Here is a 20,154-nt window from a genome sequence, read left to right as displayed (position 1 = left end):
CGATCCCAAAGGAAACAAACTCGATGTCGCAGCTCGTGTCGGGATGCTTTTTAAAGAAACATACGCGAGTCCATAGTTTCTGTATATTTATTGAATATGTTGTTTGTTTGTTTTTTTTTTTAATTGACACATGCAATAAAATGACAGGACATTGGAGTCTCTTGTCGATGGAGGGCCAAGGAAAACTAGCTCGTGCCATTTTCCTCTCAGGGGCGTGTTGCTGTCTCTAAACGTTTCAATCGGCAGGAGGGACAAATTTAGGTGGCAGTTTTTTCCTTAAAAGTTTCAAACTTCTCCACGGCTCCGATGCCCCTTCACATTTTTAATAGAAGACTTCCTGACTCTACAACCCCATCTGAGGCACTAAACGGTTCGGCTGTTTTTTTTTTTGTTTTTTTTTAACCCGCCCTCGGGGTGGGGACTTGTGGCACAGCTGGTTTTCCACGGCTCGGAGCAGGGGAACATTTCTGCGGAATGTTGCAGTCATTCTGCAAGGTGCACCGAGTAAATCCCATCCTCGGGCGCGTGGTAAAATGGCTCGTTATTCGGAACCAGCAGGAGACAAAAAGGCAGGTGAATGGAAATAAAAAAATATATATTAACATCATTTTGACATTTTTTTGTCTTGATTTAAGCGAGTCATCTTTTCGTTGATTCATGAATGTCATTGTCGTGAAGTAATTTCTGTTGAATGTGTGACAGATTATTCCATGCAGGAAGACTCAGCTTGGGTGCCACCCTGACACGAAAGGAAATATTTTTCTAGACCCACGCGGAGGGAAAATGCTCTTCTAAAGGTTTGGTATGTTTTACTCCCAATTGTGGAAACTCTAAAATTGAACATAATTTATTCTGTAACTACACCGCACTGGAGACACAGCTCCTCTCTTGGCTTCTCTGTACGGCAGTAATATTAGTTCTATGCGGAGGACAAAGAAAATATGCGTGAGTGCTTTTTTTATTGTCTGTCTCCATTTGAGTTAAGAGATTTGTACAAGTACGGCATCGTCACTCCCACGGAAATTTTATAGTTTTGTTTAGTAAGCTGAGAGAGGTGATAAATTTGAAGCCCATTTTTTTTAATGACTCATTCTAGCCGCTTTTTGTCATGAATTAAGTTGAGTCACTGGAATTTTGTGGCAATTTTAGTTTGTTTGTCTTTAAAGGTTCCACAGATGGATGCTCAGTTTTTTCAGTGAAATAAGACGGCCGACACGGCGGTTTGCATATCTCTCCGCAGAAAGTGCTGTGCATGAGTGAACTCGGCCCACTTGTTAGATGGCTGACTGGTTGAAAGAGGCTCGGTGCGTTTTGACACGAGAAGACGAGCTGCACTTGGATAACCCTCGCCGAGCAGCTGCGCCCGATTCTTTCTGGAAGACTGCAGAGACATGGTTTGATTCCGCTCCCTCGCATGACATGTAGCCAGTTTTGCGAGTTCATTGTGGAAATCTGGTAAACCTTTTTGACTCGTAACAAAAAAAAGGGTGAGCTTGCATAATGCATGTCAAGAAACTGTACAAAAAAAAAAGCACAGCTTGTGAGTGTAGTTGCAGCATGTAGTATAGGCCCCTTTTTTTTTTTTTTTTTTTTTTAACAGTCAATGTGTTTTTGCATGGCATTGGCTGTGACCCGTGAAGTGTCTGCTATGCTGGTGGCTGCAAAAGGAGGAGCCCGCCGGCCCCGTGCTCTTCAGTCCTTAAGGTACCGAGCATGACTTTTTGCTGCGTTGGAAAGGCTCCTCGTATTGTAAACGTTTGCTGCAGATTGCATGCAAATTACTGCAGGCATGATTGTGGACACTCGACCCTGTTAAAATACAAATTTTTTTTTTCTTTCTCTGATTCGTTCCAATCCCGTTTTAATGGAATGCTATGGGGAAATAACATACAGTGGTTAGCATATCTGCCTCACAGCTTTGAGGTTCTGAGTTCAAATCTCCCCACTCTGGCCAAAGCTGCTTTAATTCCCACGCTAGTCTAATAAAAAAAAAAAATCTTGTCTTTTAACAGGGGTGTGTTCTATTTTTTTTTTTTTACATCCACTATAAAAGTCGTCACTTTCTTCATGGCTCCTTCAGGATTTTTTTACTTCCACCCACAAGGGCTCAACAGGTAGCATCCGCCTCTTTTCCGACATTATGGGCCTGATTTACAAAGATCCCAAATAGCAGGCGCTAAATTGCACGCTCATGCTAACAGATTACGCAAGCTGTTCGTGGGCATCGGAGGCGTGATCAACACTCGGAAAACTGCTCTGGGAGAGAACCAGTTGTCACCGCGAGCTGAAATTGCCCAGGAAATGCAGAGTTGAAAAGAGATTTGCCATCGGTTATAAGGCAGGACTCCTTCTTGTGACTCAGCCATTAGATCACTCTAGCTTCAAAATTGCATTGCTGACTCGGCAATATGTCACGATAGTTTTTGCTTCTGCCGTTTCAAAAATGTTCAGGAAGATGAAAATGTCCTCCCCCGTTGGCTCTCATTTTGAAAACACAGAGGAGACACCCTCTGCTCAGGAGCCTTCGAACAGAGTAACCAACTGCCCCCAAAAATTGTCAACTTGTTTCCAAATGGGCAGTCTTCTTCCAGTTCTTCGAAACTAAACTCACTGAATTCACTTTCCGAGGTTTTGAATGAATTGTACAGCACTTTGGTCCACCCTGTTTCATATGTGCGCTATAAATTGAAAATTTGGATTGCATTTTGCCTGTACTGCTTCCTCGCCACAATTATGACACTGTCGCAATTTGTCTCAGGTTTGGTAAATCGCATTATTTGTCTATTAATAATAATCCCAATTTTTAAATTATTTATCTCACAACGTGCAAAATGTTTTGGTCATGTTTGGCAGGAGCGTTCCTGGATGCTGCCGGTTAGTAGCGTAGCTTCCACATCTGTTAGCGTGAGCAATCAAGTTGGCGCCCTTCAGTAAATCAGGACACTCAGTAAATCAGGCTCTTTGTGTCGGTGAGTGTGTGCCAGTGACACACCTGTTGGCCCTCAGCCTCCTTCATCTCGGTCCAGTGGGCCAGTTGTTCCTCGCTGGTGCTGCTGTGTCCCAAGGAGACCCAGCCCAGGCGCTCCCGGGGCCTCATGCTGCTGCGGCGGCAGAACACCGACAGCACCAGCGACACGTCAGACAGCTGGAAGAGCGTCACCTGGAAGACGAAAGTTTCCTTGTAGGCGGGGCTGGGCTGCCCTCGGCACACGGCGGTCTTGAACTTGGACATCTCCTTCCCTTTGGAGTCCAGCATGGTCAGCGTCACGTAGGTGTCTGCAAGGGAGGATGTTGGGAGAGCGCCATCAAGTGGTGGACTGTGAGCATTGCAGCGAGCGTCACATTGCAGCAACAAGTCTCGGAGGTTTACAACCATAAATTGTACCTCAATAAATAAAATAAAAACATGATAGAAAATAGGGCTGAACAAGGAATTATTATCCTCCCGAATGAGTTGCGTTTTTGAGGGCCTACATATGAATGAAAGCTCGCCAAATTTTGCACGCATTTATCAAAAATGCAGTATATTAAGAGCACATATTTTACATGTATTTTGATCATATCTAAAATAACATTTTTGTCCTTCATCTGATTTGTAAGTAAGTGGTCCAGTATTTAAGTTCATTTTTTTAATCAAACTACTCAAACAAATATTTGAATTTGACAACTAATTGTGTTTTGCCGACGTCAAGCTTACAAAGTTGATCTGTACAGCCCCTACTTCTACTGATATTTTTACCAAGTAGGTTCTTACCTCTCATTATATAAAGCTGTCCCCCAACGAAATGCTTAATACAACAAAACAGACCATCTGTGGCACACAAGATTGGAAATGAGGAGAGGCAGAGGTGAAAAGCAGCACGCGGAGCCAAAAAGGTTGCAGCAGTTGCGAAGAATGTCACGCAAACAATTCGATCATTCGAAGCTGCTTCACTTACTGACGGGTTTATCGGATGCCGTGCTTTTAAAGTGACTCCCCTGGATCACCTCGGCGGATAGATGTCCCGTGGCCGAGTTGTACACGAGGCCCAGGAGGATCTCCGGCGAGGACGAGTCCTCGGTGGAGCGGTAGGACACGGCCCCTGCGCTGCGGGACACGCTCACCATCGAGCCACAACCCTGAGGAACATATTCAAAGCGGTTAAAAAAAAAAATTGTTTATTTTAATTATTATTATTATTCCCCTGCTTCAGACAAAAAGTGCTTCCATGGAGTAAACTGATAAAAAGCGCTCACTGTAAGTTCTGAGCCAGGCTCCAAGGTCACAGGCAGAGCGATTTTCCCCTGCAGGTTGAGCTTGGTGAGGTGGAACACCTTCTCACCCAGGACTTTCTCTTTTTTCATCCTTCTGATGCTGTACAGGCGAAATCGAACGGCGCAGTCGCTCAGCGCCTCCTGTTCCACTCTGGAGAACTTGAACGTCTCGGTGAAGACCGGACACGGGCCCTTCTGGACGCCCGTTTTGGCCCGCTGCTTCTTGGTGGGCAGCAGGACGAGGTGGACCTGCCACGAGATGTTGCCTGTCTGTTTGAGAGCTGGGATATCCGTCGCCGCGGTGACCGTGACGGCCAGCCACTGCTCGTTGGAGTCGTACTCAAAGGCCACATCCAGCGTGCCGTACTTGGCGAGGGGCTCCGGCTCGTAGGCTGAAGGGAGCAGTGGACCAGAGCTGTCCTAAAATAAAAAATTACATTCAGGACCGGCGACGGATAATTCTGTTCTTTTTCAAACAGGAACCTTCCACTCACCTCCGGCCCCACCACAGCTGTGCTGTCACTGGGTATGTCCTCCTCGCCGCCTTTGTTGAAGTAGCTCTCCGTGTCCTGATCCACGCTGGCCTCACTGGAGCAGCGCTGAGAGGATGACCCCCTGCGGACTCGGGAGCGGGAGGAGGACACGCGGGCCACCGAGACCCGGTCCTGGTAGGGAGGAGGCTGGCCCTCCGAGAGTGACGGCGCTTTCTTTAATGTCTGGATGCTGCTGGCTACTTTCACCGCCAACACACGGAGATGTCAAAGTGAGGTGAGTGACGTCATTCCACACTAACATTTTACTCTATTTAAGCAAACTCACGACAATAGAACATCGTGGTTCCATTTGAAACTAGGCCTGAGGCTTGTTGTCATTCAGTAAAACAACACTGAATTGATTCCGGTAATCCCCCTGAAAATTTAACAAAAACCCCATTTAAAATTTGGAATGAAAAGAGCTCCCCTCCATCCAATAAACTCCCATTCAACATGCAAATAAGAGTATCTTCTCTCAGCATTTTCACAAAATGGGATTTTCACGACTCTGTACTTGCATGAAATCTGATTCGTTCCATTCAGGATTATGCTAAAATATATTATTCGCAGCCAACCTTTTTTTTTTATTTTTTTTTATTTTTGCAGTTTACGACACATAATACAACATATCTGTTGAAGTGACACTCACCATGTACACTGGAGGCCTCACTGCTGTAGCCTTCCAGTTCTGTCGCCTCCTTGTTTGTGCTGCTGCACGCTGTGGTCACGTTGGACTGGACCACAGGCTCTGGGTCTCTGTCCTCCTCGCTGTCTGTCAAAACTACTTCTGATAGAACACACAGGCAAAAAAAACAAAAATAATTTTGGTCAGAATCAAAGTCAGGCCATATATTAGTGTATATAACGACACACAACTGCGCCATGTGTATTATCTGGAGCAAGGGTGGGCAAACGCTTTGATTGGCGGGCCACAATGGGTTCTAAAATTTGACAGAGGGGCCGGACCAGGAGCAGATGGATGGAGTGTTTTGGTAACTTCACCTCTAGAGAAAAAATAATAATTTTAAATTTTTTAATTTAATATTCATTTAATTTTTTTCAAGTTTGGCGGGCCGGATTAAAACGTTTAACGGGCCGCATGTGGCCCCCCGGGCTGTCGTTTGCCCACACCTGATCTGGAGCATTTCAGAATTAATATTTATTGAAGTCGAACTTGACCAATCAGAGTATAGAAAAATGTTGATATTAAGAATTTTGAACTCTGACTGGTTAAAGAAACAGTGCAGTTCCGAGTATGGTTTATGTTAAACCAAGCCGCACTACGGGTGATTCTGAAGGCGCTGAGTGGATTAGATTGACATGGAAACACATTATAAGGCTCCACTTACAAATATTAGAAGAAGTGCGGCCAAGAGAAACACTATGAAAGGAAGACATGAGACTGCTGGGGGGGAAAAAAAGTTGAAATTCCTTGCTGGCTTTGGTCCTCCAAATGAAAAACCACCACCAAGAGTCAAGAAACGATCGAAACATAATCGAGTGACCATGTCCGATCCAGTAAAGGGAATTTCAAGGAGGGAAGGTTGAAAGCAGCCAAGTCGCACACCCTCTAACCTTGTTGGCTTTTGTCTTTCTTTTTGCGCTTCTTCTTTGCCTCTTTCTCTGCTTTCTTAGCTGCTTTCTCCTTTTTTTTCTTTTTCGCTTTGGTTCTAGAGGAATCCAACATCTCTTCATCGTCATTTTCTTTTTCAAGGCTGCACATGTCCTCCTCATCTGACTCGTGTTTTTCCTCCTTCTGCTCAGATGACCTCCTCTCGCTTTCATTGCCTGACGATGGAGGAGGTTCATCGTGCGCTTCATGTCCACCAGGCTGGATTGTGTCTTCGGCTTGACTCGCTTCTTTGTCTGTTTTTGGAAAGTCATCAGCTTCTGCGTCCTCTTCGTGTGGCTCTACATTTTTGGTGGTCACCCCAGCCTTCTCCAAGCGCTTCTCCCTCCTCTCTTTCCTCCTCTGCTCCCTCTTTTCCAGCAGTTCTTTCTCCTCCTTCTTCCTCCTCTCTTCCTCTGCTAACTCGGCTTCCGTCTTCTTCACCCGCCAGCACCCGTCCCTCCATTCCCACTCTAACTGGCTTTGCGCGTCGTCCGCGTCGCAATTCTGGTTGTTTTTCGAGCTTGAACTTGTCGTTTCCGGCCACAGGCTTCTAGATTTCCCGTCCTGCGCGGTGGACGACTCCTGCTCTCCGTCCTCCTCCTCCTGGACCTTGTTGATGATGGTGTTGACCTGTTCGGTTAGCTGGTCGCTGACGGCGTATGTGACATCACTGACAGCATTAGCTAGGTCGTCCACTTTGCTACTGACGGAGTCCAAGATGGAGGAAATGTTGACGGACGGGAGGTTCTGCTGAAAGCTCTTGAAGAAGGCCATCTCGTCACTGGGTTCACTGTCAGGTTAGCTCATCACGGACACTGACACGGACATGTAGTCGTTAGAGAGATGCACGCCACGGCTATGTCACATTTGCACTCGGACAAGTCCAAATATACTTTGACAACAAATGATTTTAGTAGTTCAATTCTAAAAGTGAAATTCATGCAGTATTAAAGTGGGACCTTTACTATTGAATTTAATTTGTTCCGTGACCAAATAAAAAAAAAATAAAAAACTATCTCAAATCATTACCCAGGGAAATTAATGGAAAGGCCATTAATCGGTTCCGTTTTATGTGAAGTTTTACCATAAACATAACCGGGATGGGCAATGAGCCTGCGGCCGCTTTTCTGAAGAATTGTTCTCAAGCTACCAATTTGCTGCTCGTCGTAAAGTTTACCGACATGATGTAACGCTCGATGAAAGCTAGATAAGAACAGACCATTTTTCGCTGAAATTATATTTTATAAGTTTTATAAATGTAAGATGCAGCTTTTTATGCGTTAATAAAAATCTATTTTGTATTTATTTATTTATTATATTTATTTATTTTATTTATTTATTTTATTTTATTTTTTCAATTTAATTTTTAGGTAGTTGTTAGTTTTCAAATTATAATCTTGGTGCACACAGAGAGAATTATTCCCTCAATGGATCCAAACACTTGAAGACGAACTACAACAGAGATTGCGAGGAAGGCAACCAACTGCAGTAAAAATCAATCTGTGTCGCGAATGTGCAAAAAGCAGCCATTGCGCTGTGTGGGTGTGTGTGTGTGTGTGTGGGTGTGTGTGTGTGTGTGTGTGTGTGTGTGTATTACCTGCGTTGTTGTTCTGATAACCACTGAGATGTGACACCTTGTCCGGGGTGTCCACTGACAGTTTGTTGCTGAGGTAAAGAAAAAACAGAGCCATCACGGCCATGAAGGCAGCGATGGACGACAGGACGCCCACAAGCTCAGGAGACACTGAGGACGAGATAAGCACAGATGGGAAAGGAAAAATGTGTGATTTATTTAACTCATTCACTACCAGCTGAGTAAAAAAATATATTTGTATTGATTTTTTTTTTTTTTTTTGAAAATGCTTTGGTTGAGTTTAGTTTTTTATTAGTTTTAGGTTTTTTTTTAAATTTAGTATATTTCTTGTGTGGATGTTTAGAAACAAATAATGGTGTGTATTGTGTACTAAACAATCCCAAAAAATATTTTAAAATAGTTTTTGTTGAATTTTTACTTGACAATACTTATTTGTGATTTGTTTCTAAACAGCCACACAAGAAATATAAAAATAAAAAAAACCCAATACTAATAAAAAAAAAAAAACTCAAACAAAGCATCCCCCCCAAAAAAAAACAAATCAATACAAATATTTTATTTTACTCAGCTGGTGGTGAATGAGTAAAGAGCAAGTTTACACGACGTAAATAATAACGAGAACGGTCCTCGTCGGGGACTGCTGCGGCAATCAGAGTTCTCTCCACTTCTAAGGCGCAGCAGCTCTGTATGTAGGCCAGTCGTGGTGCATGAAATCATGCCTGCGCTATTTTTATAAGAGCCATCTGACTGCATTGTAGACCTAGTTAAACTCACAAGCGCCGCAGTTCGCCTTCTTCGTTAATCAGACCGATTTTCACACACGCATGAATGCCGGGTCACACAAAGGTTACACGAGAAGCAGTCGTGTCATAACGACAAAACTTCTTTCAATGCAGCGTAAAATATTTAATATTACTAATCTCGTTCATTTATCAGCAAGTTGGAGGTGTGAACAGCACACGTGACGGAAAGTTCAATCCTGACAGATAAAGAATCCTCTGCCGCAGTTGTCTTACCATCTGAAAATCCTCTTTCAAGTCGCACTTATTTCCAAAGAAGCTCCTCCTAGTATGCTCTAGTAGATAGTAAAGGATTCGTAAACGCTAGCACAGCCAGTCGCCCGATTAAAGGAAATATACCGCATACATGTAGCGAGCTCGTACTCCTATCCGATATGGCAACAATGGCTGAATAATTTAAAGCCCTCAGGTAAGTTGACCTCTCAGCCCTTGTATGTTGGAAAGTGGAGATGAGGGAGCCAACCTTAGAAAACACCAAACTTTTTTTTTTTTTTTTTTTTAAATATAACACCCATTATTTTGATTATGGTTAATTTTTTTTCTTTTAACAGTACTGTGACAAAATCTCTTTATTCATGACATAATTTTCAATATACGGTAAGTCAGAAATATCGGTAAGTTCAAACCGGGGGAAAGAAATTGCCCAAAAAAAAAATGGTAAGCAGGTAATTACTACTGACACAATTTTGCAATAAAAATGATTTTGCACAAAAATACCTGCAATATTATAATCATAACGTTGGCTGCGATTTGTATTTGTAATTTTGGTCAATCGGTTAGCTTTATTTTTTTACGTGTATTATGCCTTTATTTTAGTGTAGTGACAAAAATACTGTATTAGTAAATATTAAAAAAATATTTTTGTAAAATTAGGACTTTTTTCTCTGAATATTAAAATTTCAACAGTTTTTTTTTTGGGGGGGGGGCTTTTCTTTTCCTCAATTCCTCAATTTAAGATAACCTTATTAATCTGATACCATCTTCTGTTTTTTTATTAACTTCTCCAATGATGCAGGGAAATAAGATGTGCTTGTTTAAAAAAAAAAAAAAAAAGGTACCGGTGATGGTTGCTTACACATGGCCCTCATATACAAAACCTCTCCGTCTGAATAAATCATGAACACGTTGCCGCCTCCTTTTGCTGAAGTGAACTTAAACTTGATCCATCATTCATAATTCAGCGACATGTCAAGGGAAGGAACTCCCAAATCAGAAGTGCGCCAAACACATGGAGGAACATCAAGACGTGGCGTGCTCACTTGGCGTTACCTCGTCGGGCGCAGATGAGCTCGTGAACGCCGCAGTTCCTCCCGCCCCCTGGTGAGAGATGAGAAATAGGATTACAGGTACAGTCAAAGCATATTTTCATGTCTGACAGATGTTCATGCCACCTTGCATGAAATTTAGGAACTAGGAGTTTTTTTTGTTTTTTTTTTATATAATTTTGTTTGGTGTAGTGCCATGAGATTTTTTTTTATGTAATGTAGTGTAAAATATTTGTATTGGCTCAAATAAATTTGGCAAACTCTGGTTGAAAAACATTTAATGTTTAAATGCATTGAGAAATCTGGATGTTTCATTTTGAAGTTCGGAACGAAGCTCTACGGAACCCAACCTGGCAAAGACCCCGTCAAGCTGTGAGAAAAGTTCCATATTTATTTGCAGTATCAGTTGACTGTGGTTGGTACTCATTTTTTCCAATCATGATCAGATTCAATACACTTTTTTCAAATGATTACTATTATGTAATGTATCGTGCCGTTCGGTCTTAATGGACGTTCGTTTTGTTCACTCAATGACACAAATGCAACCTCACATGGAGTCGAAGTGTTGTGAGCAGATGAATCCAAATAAATAGAGGCTGATTTGTTTTTCTGTCGAAACGTTGACACAAGCACTCAGGCCCAATCACTTAAAACTCTCTGCAGGGCAATTCATCCACAGGCCAAACGCCAAAAAAAAAAGTGTCGCAATCAGCAAAACACTGAGCACCACTTTCGTGACGTGTCTGATGAAAGGCAGTAATATGAGAGGAAAGCATTTTTATGCATGCTTATTGCAATGATCTTTCTCCATGGGTACTATCGTTTACATGCACACAAACACAAAAATTAACGGCTGAACCCATTTGGTGCCATCCAAAACAGCAGCAACTGAAGCATGTCAACACAGATGAATGAAAGCTTGGAGACATGCTGCATGTTATAAATAAATTCCCTGCTCAGTACTAAAGATGATCTAACATTATGTATTAATGGACATGCATTATGAATATTATACTCTACCAGTCAGTGGGTGCATAATTCACTGATGGACAAATGCCTCTATTATTATTCACACTTTATTGCTTTACTTATTTTTTACTGCTTAGCCCAGTTGAACTATGTGGCTAAACAAAACAGCAGCACCTACCAGGCAGTAATAAAGACCCAGATGTGATCCCTCCACATGCTAATCCGTGTTGGATATTTTCTATGCTATAATAAAATTATACTTCAATATACATGTATTACATGATAATACCAATGCAAGATCCGTGTGCACCACTAACAAGAATCGTAAAAGTGCACATCCCGTTCAAGTGTCATTGAGTTGTGCACGATCCGTGGTGCACACATGACACGTGACACAATGTCCACAGCGGGACAGTGCAACGCACGTGCCACTCCACTCCTCGTTTGTCATTTTCCATTGAAACAACCTTTTGAAGGAGACCGTGAACACACCACGTGGGTCACGTCCTTTGTACGTACAATTTCACGGCGAAAACAATCCGTCGCCGTCCGCTAACCAATATAGTCCCACCAAAGCAAAAGTGTTCGCACCTGATGGTACGGCACGCCCGAACCCACGTGAATTGCGGATCAAGTTAATTCCAATAATGAATATGAATCACGCATTCGTTCGGTTGTGTTACAAACGTGAATGGGAGCACCTGAACGCACCACTCCATCGTGATTTGACGAGCACAAGCGCATCCCGTGTCGGGATTGTAACGTTCATCAGTATCATGCAGCACCCCACGAAAACCACCACCCTTCCCCTCCCCAAAAAACACCCACCCACGTTTTAAAAACATAATAAATGTGCTTTTAAACGAAGACGTCACTGTGTCCCGCACTAAAGTTTCATGAGAGTCTCCCATGCACGCCCCCCATCACCACCCCCCAATAGAACACCTGAGAACAAACGCTTACCGTCCACCGCCATGATGCTCCGTCCCGGACTCTACCAAGTGTGAGGGAGGGGAGGGGGGCGTGATGGTGTTCTTGTAAACACATTGAAGTCATTCATACGTGAGATACATACCGTGTTATACTGTATTGTGCAATATGACTGCAGCAGACCACTGCAGTCATAAACTAGACCAGGGATAGGCTACTTCAATGCCACAATTTTTCATCAGTACCTCTAGGGGGTACACGATCGTGTGAATGACAAAAAATGCTATTACGCGGTCGTAATATATTTCATTCATAAAATGTTTCAATGCATGTGCAAAGTATGAAACATCCAATATTCTAACCCAACAACAAAGTGTTTGAAGCAAACATCCTAATAACATTACTGTGGTTTTTTTTCCAGCGCAAATGACTCGCTTGCATTAAAAAATACATTCAAGGATGGCACAAAACCGAAAGCTTAAATATTCTGCGCAGTCAGTTAGAATCATTGCTGGAACGTCTTGGGAGATAAAACACATCTGTCACATGTTCCATCATTTACTCACGTGAAAAATGGGTGGATTAAAACAATTTCTTCAAAGGTATAGATCAGATCCAGATGAAAATAAGGTACCTGGGGAAAAAAATGGAAATGGAAATCTACTCTTTGTCTATTGATGTTAAACCCAACAATTCTCTCAGTAGCAAAAATAAAGACTGAGACTGTTCCCATTTCAAGAATTAATATTATTTGGTAGAGAAATATTACGTATTACTATGTGGAACGGTGGAAGTGCAAATATGATTATGAAGAATCATGAAAGTAGAGTTGAGTATCAACTGTTTTGCTGTTGAGATATTTTAACCAATCATTTAAAAGGTCACAAGATTGTTAGTGCATTTTTTTAGAAAAAAGTCAAATACGGATATGTTACAAAACGTAAAATAAAAAAACGTTTCAGTCCATTAAAAAGGGGGCGTTCGCTTCCGGAATTGGCACAAGAATGCCAGCCGGCTGGTGACGTCATGGTAGCGACACGCCCACTATATTTTTGTTACGCTTCCGCAAACTTTTTTTTCTTTTTCTTTCTCCTCGTTTTGTGGATAGACTTTTCCTCAGCGCTGTCTAGCATTTTCCTTTTGGAAAATGAGCGATATAAAGATAAACGAGTCAAGTCAAGAGGGGGACAAAGAGGAGGAGAAAGACTGGGCGGCGCCCAAAGCGTTTTTCGAACAACTCAAAACAAACAAACCGAGACCGGTAAGTACGCAAGTTGGAGGCGCGAGCTTTAACTTCACGTAATTGTTATACACAATTAAAAAAACATAATTATTTATATAGTGTTTTCATAACAGCTGCAAGCGACTGTGTTTCTCAAAAGTGACGTTAGTGACAATTTATTTTAAGTTGATGATTTTGACTGTCCAGCCTAAACCCAGGTTTGCGGTCACCATCGCCGTGTCCTCCCGGACCCTCTTCAACATGGTGGCAGAGAGGCTCATCTATGAAAAGGAAGGAGTGGAGAGATACGTGGCCTATCAGGTCGAACACGAGAATGAGCCTTTGAAGCCAGGACCTGCTTTCCCATTCGTCAAGGTGAGCTCGCAGGCATTTGACAGCAAGTCCCTGCAGGGTACTTGCTTGCTTGCAGGGTGTGGTGCTTGAAATGCTTCACTTGGTCTCACAGCGCTCTATGTTCACAGGATTGTCCAAATTTGAACGCAGTCCACATTGTCATACTTCCTTGTTCAGTTTTAAATTCCTACTGAGATCAGTTATTGTATAAGAAGAGAGAAGCACAAGCACGTCTGCCACATAGTTGTGAGTTTGGGGGTTGGGATTCTGTGTGGGTTTACGTGTCTTACTTTGTTTGAGTGGAATTTCTCACTGTTGTAAATATTTTTAAAACATGCATGAAGACTGACACCGAAGACTCAAAATTGTGATTGTCAATGTCACAAAAATTCACTAACAGGTTTCCACACCACACATCTCAACCTGAAATTCAAGGTCCACCACACTCATCAAAACATGGCATATTGCTGTTTAGAATGAAGCGGGGGTGACTTTTTTTTTGTAAAACATCTGTTAGTGTCTCAACATCTTCTAGGGGTGTTAAATAATGTAAATGACTCGTTCGCTTTCCAAAGCGCATTTCTGAAATGCCTTGCTTGTGTAACATGAGGAAGTTGCATGTAGAATAAAGCAATCAGGTGTAAGCCGTTGTGATTCGTCGCTGTCAGTTAACAAGTTCCTCCATTGTGTTTAATGCTGAAAGAATGTTCTGAAACAGATCCACAGAGATGAAATTCTCCCAACATGGTTTAGCTGTTAATTGAGTCTTGTGGTCCCGGAGCTCAGTGCAGTTTTGAAACGCGACAGAGAGTGTGACGTATTCAACGAAGCACACCAGACGCATAACAATAGCTGTTGTAATCGTAAGACTGACCTTGAGCAGCACAGCGGCAGACTGGATATAGTTATGGAGTAATTAAAAGCATGAAGAAAAGGCAGAGAAGGTCCCCAACGGAGATAGTTATTGTCAATTTTCATCTTTTCTATTTTGCGGTATAAGTTAGCATTAAGAATGGTAAAAATGAATCGGATGAAATTATTGGTCTGGCAGCTGGGTCACGAGCATCACATTTTGAATGATTTATAAAAAATTCACCACGCTCTTACAACGCGCAGGCACTGATGGCGGTCAACTCGCAGCTCAGAAAGCTCTACCCGGACAGCGAGGAGTTGTTCGACATTGTCCTCATGACCAACAACCACGCCCAAGTTGGCGTGCGCCTCATCAACAGCATCAATCACTACGGTACGTTGAATTTTGGTGGGATGTAGAAAAGCACTGATCTGCTAACTACTCTTTCTTCCAGATTTGACCATTGAGAGATTTTGTATGACCGGCGGGCAAAGTCCGATCGGCTACCTCAAAGCTTACATGACCAATCTGTATCTCTCCAAGGACGCTGAGAAGGTCACAGAGGCCATTGATGAAGGCATGTGGTGCCACCTTTTCATTCTAAATAAGATATTACATTGCCCTTCACGTTTATGCGCTTATTTTTTTGCATATAATTTAAAAAAATATATTTTTCATAAATTCTGTTCAGGCATTGCCGCGGCCACAATGTTCATGCCCGAGACGGAGAACGAGCTGTGCGACAATCAGCTTCGGGTGGCTTTCGATGGCGATGCCGTCCTCTTCTCGGATGAATCGGAGATCATCGTTAAGCAGAGCGGCCTGGATAGCTTTTTTGAGCACGAGAAGGAATTTGAGAACAAACCACTTGCTCAGGTACCTGCTCGAGTTTTTAAAGGAGACATTTTACATTTAAATGGGTTATTTTTTAAGGAATAAAATGGTCGTTGTTTAAGAGGTGGATTTTATCGGCTGAGTCCCACCAAAAGCCCATGTACCAAATGCACGGCCCGCTTTAAATATAAATAAAATTAATTAATTAATTTTATACATGAGCTTTCTGGTTTATTTTAAATACATTTATTTCAGTGGTACTTTGCTGCCATATAGAAGAAAGAAGATCGAACAATTCTTATTCAATACCCCCCCAAAAAAAGCAAAACATTTTCGCTGATGTTCTCTCTTTTTAAGTTAAATACTAAAGTGAACAATGAAATCTCCCTCTTTATTGTTGTAAGAATTGAGGAACCAAAAAAAAATGTATTTATTATGTATTTTTTTCAATTAGTCGGCCAATGCATTGGCAATCGGAATTTTATTCTGCCAAATATAGGAATAAAAAAAAAAAAACAAGTCCGTACTGGCCACCATTAATTCTAAACCAGGTGTGACATTAACAACATGTTAATGAACTCAACACTTGTGTGATATTTTCAGGGCCCCTTGAAGTGCTTTCTGGAGGCTTTGGGGAAGCTCCAGAGAAAATTCTATGCCAAAAACGAGCGTTTGGATTGCCCCATCAGAACCTTCCTGGTCACCGCCCGGAGCGCCGCTAGCTCCGGGGCTCGAGTGCTGAAGACCCTTCGCAGTTGGGGCCTTGAGATCGACGAGGCTCTCTTCCTGGCCGGCGCCCCTAAAGGCCCCCTGTTGCAGAAGATAAAACCGCACATCTACTTTGACGACCAGATGTTCCACATTGAGGGGGCCAAGGAACTGGGCACTATCTCCGCTCACGTCCCGTACGGGATTGGACAGAAGTACCACAGAGGCAAACTCATCGAGCAGCCGAAAAAGGAGTGAACTGCTTAAGGACAAAAGATGGCACTTTGAATGTGTACTACACTGTTATATGCTTCGAAAAAAGATGATTTTTTTTTGTAATACCACCTTGTGATAATTTTTGCAGTTTGCAAAAGACTTTTGTTAAGGAATAGGTCTTTTTTTAGTCAATAGGTCTTTCTTATTTTATATTTTTTTAAATAACTTTTGAAAGTACATTGCTGTGTATTTTAAAGCTGAGATTGACTCTAGCTCCCCCTCACGCTGTGAGGAGAAGCGATATTTAAAATAAATCAATGAATGAATGATTTTTTTTTTAAACCAGAAACACTGATCCCCTCTGTTGTTACTGCCTTTACTGGTCAAGCACACTCATTATTGTCACAGTCAGACTCTGTGAGTTGTTTATTACGTTTCACTCTTTTCCAACATCTTATAATGTGCCGTTTTTTTTTTTTTTTTTTTTTTTATGTGGGTGGTGTGGGTAAAAATTCGTTCAAGATTATGTATGACTCGACGTGATATCCAAGCGTTCAATGGTTACTTCCTGTCAGCACTTAAGTAGACTTTTGAGATTGCGTCTACCTTGTTTTGTGTCATGTTTGAAATAAAGGCGTCAGTCACTCGTTGAATTATTTATTTTGTCTTTTGTGCCAATTTTTTTTAATTACCGATATACTTTGAAATCACTGACACCTATTGATTGCTATGTCTCTTATGTACAGGAGATGGCGCTGTGTGCCAGAAAACGCAATCCGCCTTTCTCGTGAAGAACCGCAAAGAAGATTATTTTAGTTTTTTAATTTTTTTAACCTAGAGTCGCTCAAACGACAGTCTAACTAAATAGAGGTGAAGTATAATTCTTTATTGACAGTGAACCCCTCATTCTAAAGTATGTTTTACGTTGCTTCCCTTGCGACTAAATGTTTAAAATCACTTCTGTATTCAGATAGGTTGTTTTAAATGGGCAGCGCCCTTCTGTAGTTTTGCTACAAGCTAAAATTACACACGTTGTTGTTAAATAGTCTGTTAGCGCTCTCTGCTGGTAGAAAATTCATCTGACAACTAGTATAAATGAATATTAAACATAACATACACAGTAGTGTATTTACCCTTTTTTTATCCTTTTATAAATAATTAAAATAATGTAGTCTGGTAACAGTTAAAAACGTACCATCATAAATCAGAATGCTGTAAAATACAGCCTTGTGTATTTTAAATATTGTATCCTTCAAATATTTGCTAATGGTTGTTGGAATAGTTAGCTGCATATAAATAAACTCATTCGAATAAAGTGGGGTCTAATATGCCGTACTGTGACACAATGAGACGCAAATGGCAAACGGAAGAAAGTCCAAACAGATATTTTAATTATATTTACGTTTCACCTCAATAATTTAGCATTTCAACACTTGTTTTATTAAAACATAGACTGGGTCAATGAGTTTAACCAAAATATTATGCCTAAATTGAATGGATTCGATAACACATAACATAAAATCCATTCGTGAATGAACCTAGCTATGAGTATAAATGATATGCTAATTTTGTTCAATCCAAAAATGGATATTCATTGTTGATAAAGTGTTTCCAAGTTTTTTGTGTTGCGGACCGCCAGAGATAGCCAAGGAGAAAATATTCATTTCAACCACTTCGATGCTTTGATTTACTTTCCTATAATGCTCATTTTACATGTGCATGAAACATGGAACCACAAGAGGGCGCTCCCGCTTTGTTATACTGCAATAGCCTCTATTTTGAGTAGGGAGAATAACAAAAGGCACACAAAAAAGAAAAACATTACATTTTAGGGGTACTTTACACCATTTTAAGCAAGCCATTATAATTGTATTAAAGGTAGTAAAATAACAATGTTCAGCATACAAAAATGTCACTTTCTATACATACATACTTACATATTGACTGTTTTTTTGCAGCCTAAAATAACACATAATGAAAACTGTTATGTCAAGTGAGTTTTATTTAAATATTTCTAGTCTTTCTTATTAGTTTGGCAGCGTCCATCACTCATTGAACATGAAATTAATAACAGAATTCTCAGCTAAAATAGCATGGAGCTTAGGATGTGAAATCCTCCTCATTATGCTCCTATAAATAGCACAAAGTTTGAGTGAGATCGAGTGAGAGTAAAGTCGTTCATGCAGTAAACTGCTTATTTAAGGAACAAACATTCAATCAACTAAATGCAAACTTTAACTTTGGAACCATTCAGTCAATATCATTAAAAAAAATGATTCTTTTCACACCGAGCAAGAAAACGTTTTTCTAAATGCTCTTGTCAAAAATGCTTACAGTGATTGTACTTTTTACTTGTTAACACCACAGTCACAATGCAAATTGTAAGAATTGTGACAGAGAATTAACTTTCAAACAGTCAAGTCAAAAGTTTTCTTTGTAATATGTTCAATGTGTCCCCACTAATCTTAACATGGTATCCTGATTAAATCTGCGTTTGTAACCATCTCAGGGGGCTGCCATTTTGTCCTGTACTGCCACCTGCTCTCGACTGAAATTGATGTCACAGTGACTACGGGCTCAGCTTCAGAATGTCATGTGACCAAAGCCAAACACAGGTGAGCCGAGGAGCCCCTTGTAGCCGTGACCACCCTTAAACTTTCGCCTTAACCTTTTCATTTTTTTTTTTTGTCGTAATGCTAACAGAGAATGTACTTCTAGTTACAATGAGGTCAGTTGGAATTTTGGGAACCGAGGTTTACAAAGAACTAAATGTTTTAAAAAAAATAATAATAAATTTGCGTCAGGCAGTACAGGAAAAACTTCCCAACACATGAGGCTATTTGTTTGGGACAAAAAAAAAACGTCACTTTCATGAGGATTGACAATTTTTGTCAATTTTACAAGGTCTCCAGTTTAAATAAAAACTCAAAAAAGTTGCTCAAACAATTATTTTAGGTTAAGGAGTACCTTCCAAAAACTCATCAGGACTTTCAGTGCGGCCCCAAAATAATAAAAAAAAAAAACCCTGCACTTTCACAAGCTTCTTGTTGTCTCTCCTGCGCCAACGTCTCCTTTTCAACAGCGCGTGCATGTGTGCGGCGGCGCTGTGCGTGCTTTCGCTCAATCCGGGCCGTCCGGATTAGTGACGTCGGCGTCAGCACTCACCCTCGCCGCTCTGATAAGAGCGCAAATGCCGAAGCCTTCCTGCCTTCTCGCCTGCCTGCCGCTTCTCCGCTCCCCGTGCTCATATTTCAGATAGCGCTAATGGAATCTGTCCTGCACGATTGTAATGCAAGCGAGACTCATTCTCCACGGAGCTTGGAGCTGTCAGCTTGGCGTGTGTGTGTTTTATAAGAAGGGGGGGGGTCATAGAAGGAGAGGATGATGAAGAGGTATACGTGTGTGTGTGTGTTTAGTAGCGTGTGTATATAAATATATATATGACAGGCCCCTTCCTTCTTGTCATGTCGCTGTTGTGTAACCTACTGTAGTAGACGTGAGCCATGACACTCACCTTGTGTTTTTTAGCGAGTAAGTCGTGAACTTTGTCAGAGTTATGATTTCATTGTTTACGTCCAATGTTGGCGTAACGCAGCCCGTCTGTCTCTTTTCACCAACAAATCAAACTGCCTCCATGTCAAGAGCTCATCTCTGGCCTTCCAGTCTTGGCACTGTGTGGAAGTTTTGTGTTCTGTGATTGGACATTCATTACCTGAGCTCTGAACAACAGTAATGTCGTTTTCGACAGAAGTGACAAAATGGCCGTCCCCTGAAATGGCTAAAAACAAGTAGATTTTACTGCTTCACTCATAGAAAATTTGATTGCAAAGAATTTTTGGGGGGTTAACCTCCCCTTTAATCATGATTGGAGTTTCCCAGGAAAAGCTTGAGTGGATTAAATCCTCAGAACTGAACATTAGAAAAGTGTAGAGTTCATCTCCTAGACAGATGGGGGAGGAAAAAGGCAAATGGTTATCTAGCAGAGAGTACGAATCAGAGGCTGCAGAGTG

At 41.5% G+C, this 20,154-nt stretch overlaps 2 protein-coding genes across 4 annotated transcripts; one reads left to right on the top strand and one right to left on the bottom strand.

The window, feature by feature from the left end:
• Positions 1-71: 71 nt before the first annotated feature.
• syt14b (synaptotagmin XIVb) lies at positions 72-12,155 on the bottom strand. Of its 3 annotated transcripts, XM_088285840.1 has the most exons (9): positions 11,991-12,155; positions 10,063-10,110; positions 7,997-8,143; positions 5,437-5,574; positions 4,749-4,987; positions 4,237-4,674; positions 3,939-4,119; positions 3,755-3,811; positions 72-3,276 (listed from the first exon to the last, which is right to left on the bottom strand). In XM_088285840.1, exons 1-9 carry the CDS (start codon positions 12,001-12,003, stop codon positions 2,945-2,947), a joined length of 1,593 nt encoding a protein of 530 aa, XP_088141966.1. In that variant the 5' UTR covers positions 12,004-12,155; the 3' UTR covers positions 72-2,944. The 3 variants fall into 3 exon arrangements, with proteins under 3 accessions (XP_088141966.1, XP_088141967.1, XP_088141968.1); XM_088285841.1 differs by lacking the exons at positions 7,997-8,143; positions 10,063-10,110; positions 11,991-12,155 and adding an exon at positions 6,363-7,369; XM_088285842.1 differs by lacking the exons at positions 7,997-8,143; positions 10,063-10,110; positions 11,991-12,155 and adding an exon at positions 6,363-7,369 and having other exon boundaries at positions 4,749-4,984.
• An 828-nt stretch (positions 12,156-12,983) lies between these two features.
• Positions 12,984-16,797, top strand: LOC148316711 (cytosolic 5'-nucleotidase 1A-like). The gene is made up of 6 exons (XM_088286915.1): positions 12,984-13,218; positions 13,387-13,554; positions 14,650-14,779; positions 14,841-14,963; positions 15,078-15,262; positions 15,824-16,797. Exons 1-6 carry the CDS (start codon positions 13,105-13,107, stop codon positions 16,184-16,186), a joined length of 1,083 nt encoding a protein of 360 aa, XP_088143041.1. The 5' UTR covers positions 12,984-13,104; the 3' UTR covers positions 16,187-16,797.
• Positions 16,798-20,154: the final 3,357 nt, after the last annotated feature.

Source organism: Idiotropiscis lumnitzeri, chromosome 21, assembly GCF_059441095.1.
Source record: "Idiotropiscis lumnitzeri isolate Australia: NSW breed Sydney's pygmy pipehorse chromosome 21, RoL_Ilum_1.0, whole genome shotgun sequence".
NCBI lineage: Eukaryota > Metazoa > Chordata > Actinopteri > Syngnathiformes > Syngnathidae > Idiotropiscis > Idiotropiscis lumnitzeri.
Note: the sequence above shows the minus strand (reverse complement) of the source record. Positions and strands in the feature narration are given on the sequence as shown.

Bases quoted from the DNA above. Each gene is read 5' to 3' on its own strand.
- syt14b (XM_088285841.1), bottom strand. From the start codon at position 7,173: ATGGCCTTCTTCAAGAGCTTTCAGCAGAACCTCCCGTCCGTCAACATT. The intron at 4,675-4,748 runs GTGAGTGGAAGG...TTTTTATTTTAG, and splicing joins CAGCTGTGGTGGGGCCGGAG to GACAGCTCTGGTCCACTGCT. The intron at 4,120-4,236 runs GTGAGCGCTTTT...TATGTTCCTCAG, and splicing joins AGCCTGGCTCAGAACTTACA to GGTTGTGGCTCGATGGTGAG.
- LOC148316711 (XM_088286915.1), top strand. From the start codon at position 13,105: ATGAGCGATATAAAGATAAACGAGTCAAGTCAAGAGGGGGACAAAGAG. The intron at 14,964-15,077 runs GCATGTGGTGCC...AATTCTGTTCAG, and splicing joins CACAGAGGCCATTGATGAAG to GCATTGCCGCGGCCACAATG. The intron at 15,263-15,823 runs GTACCTGCTCGA...TGATATTTTCAG, and splicing joins AGAACAAACCACTTGCTCAG to GGCCCCTTGAAGTGCTTTCT.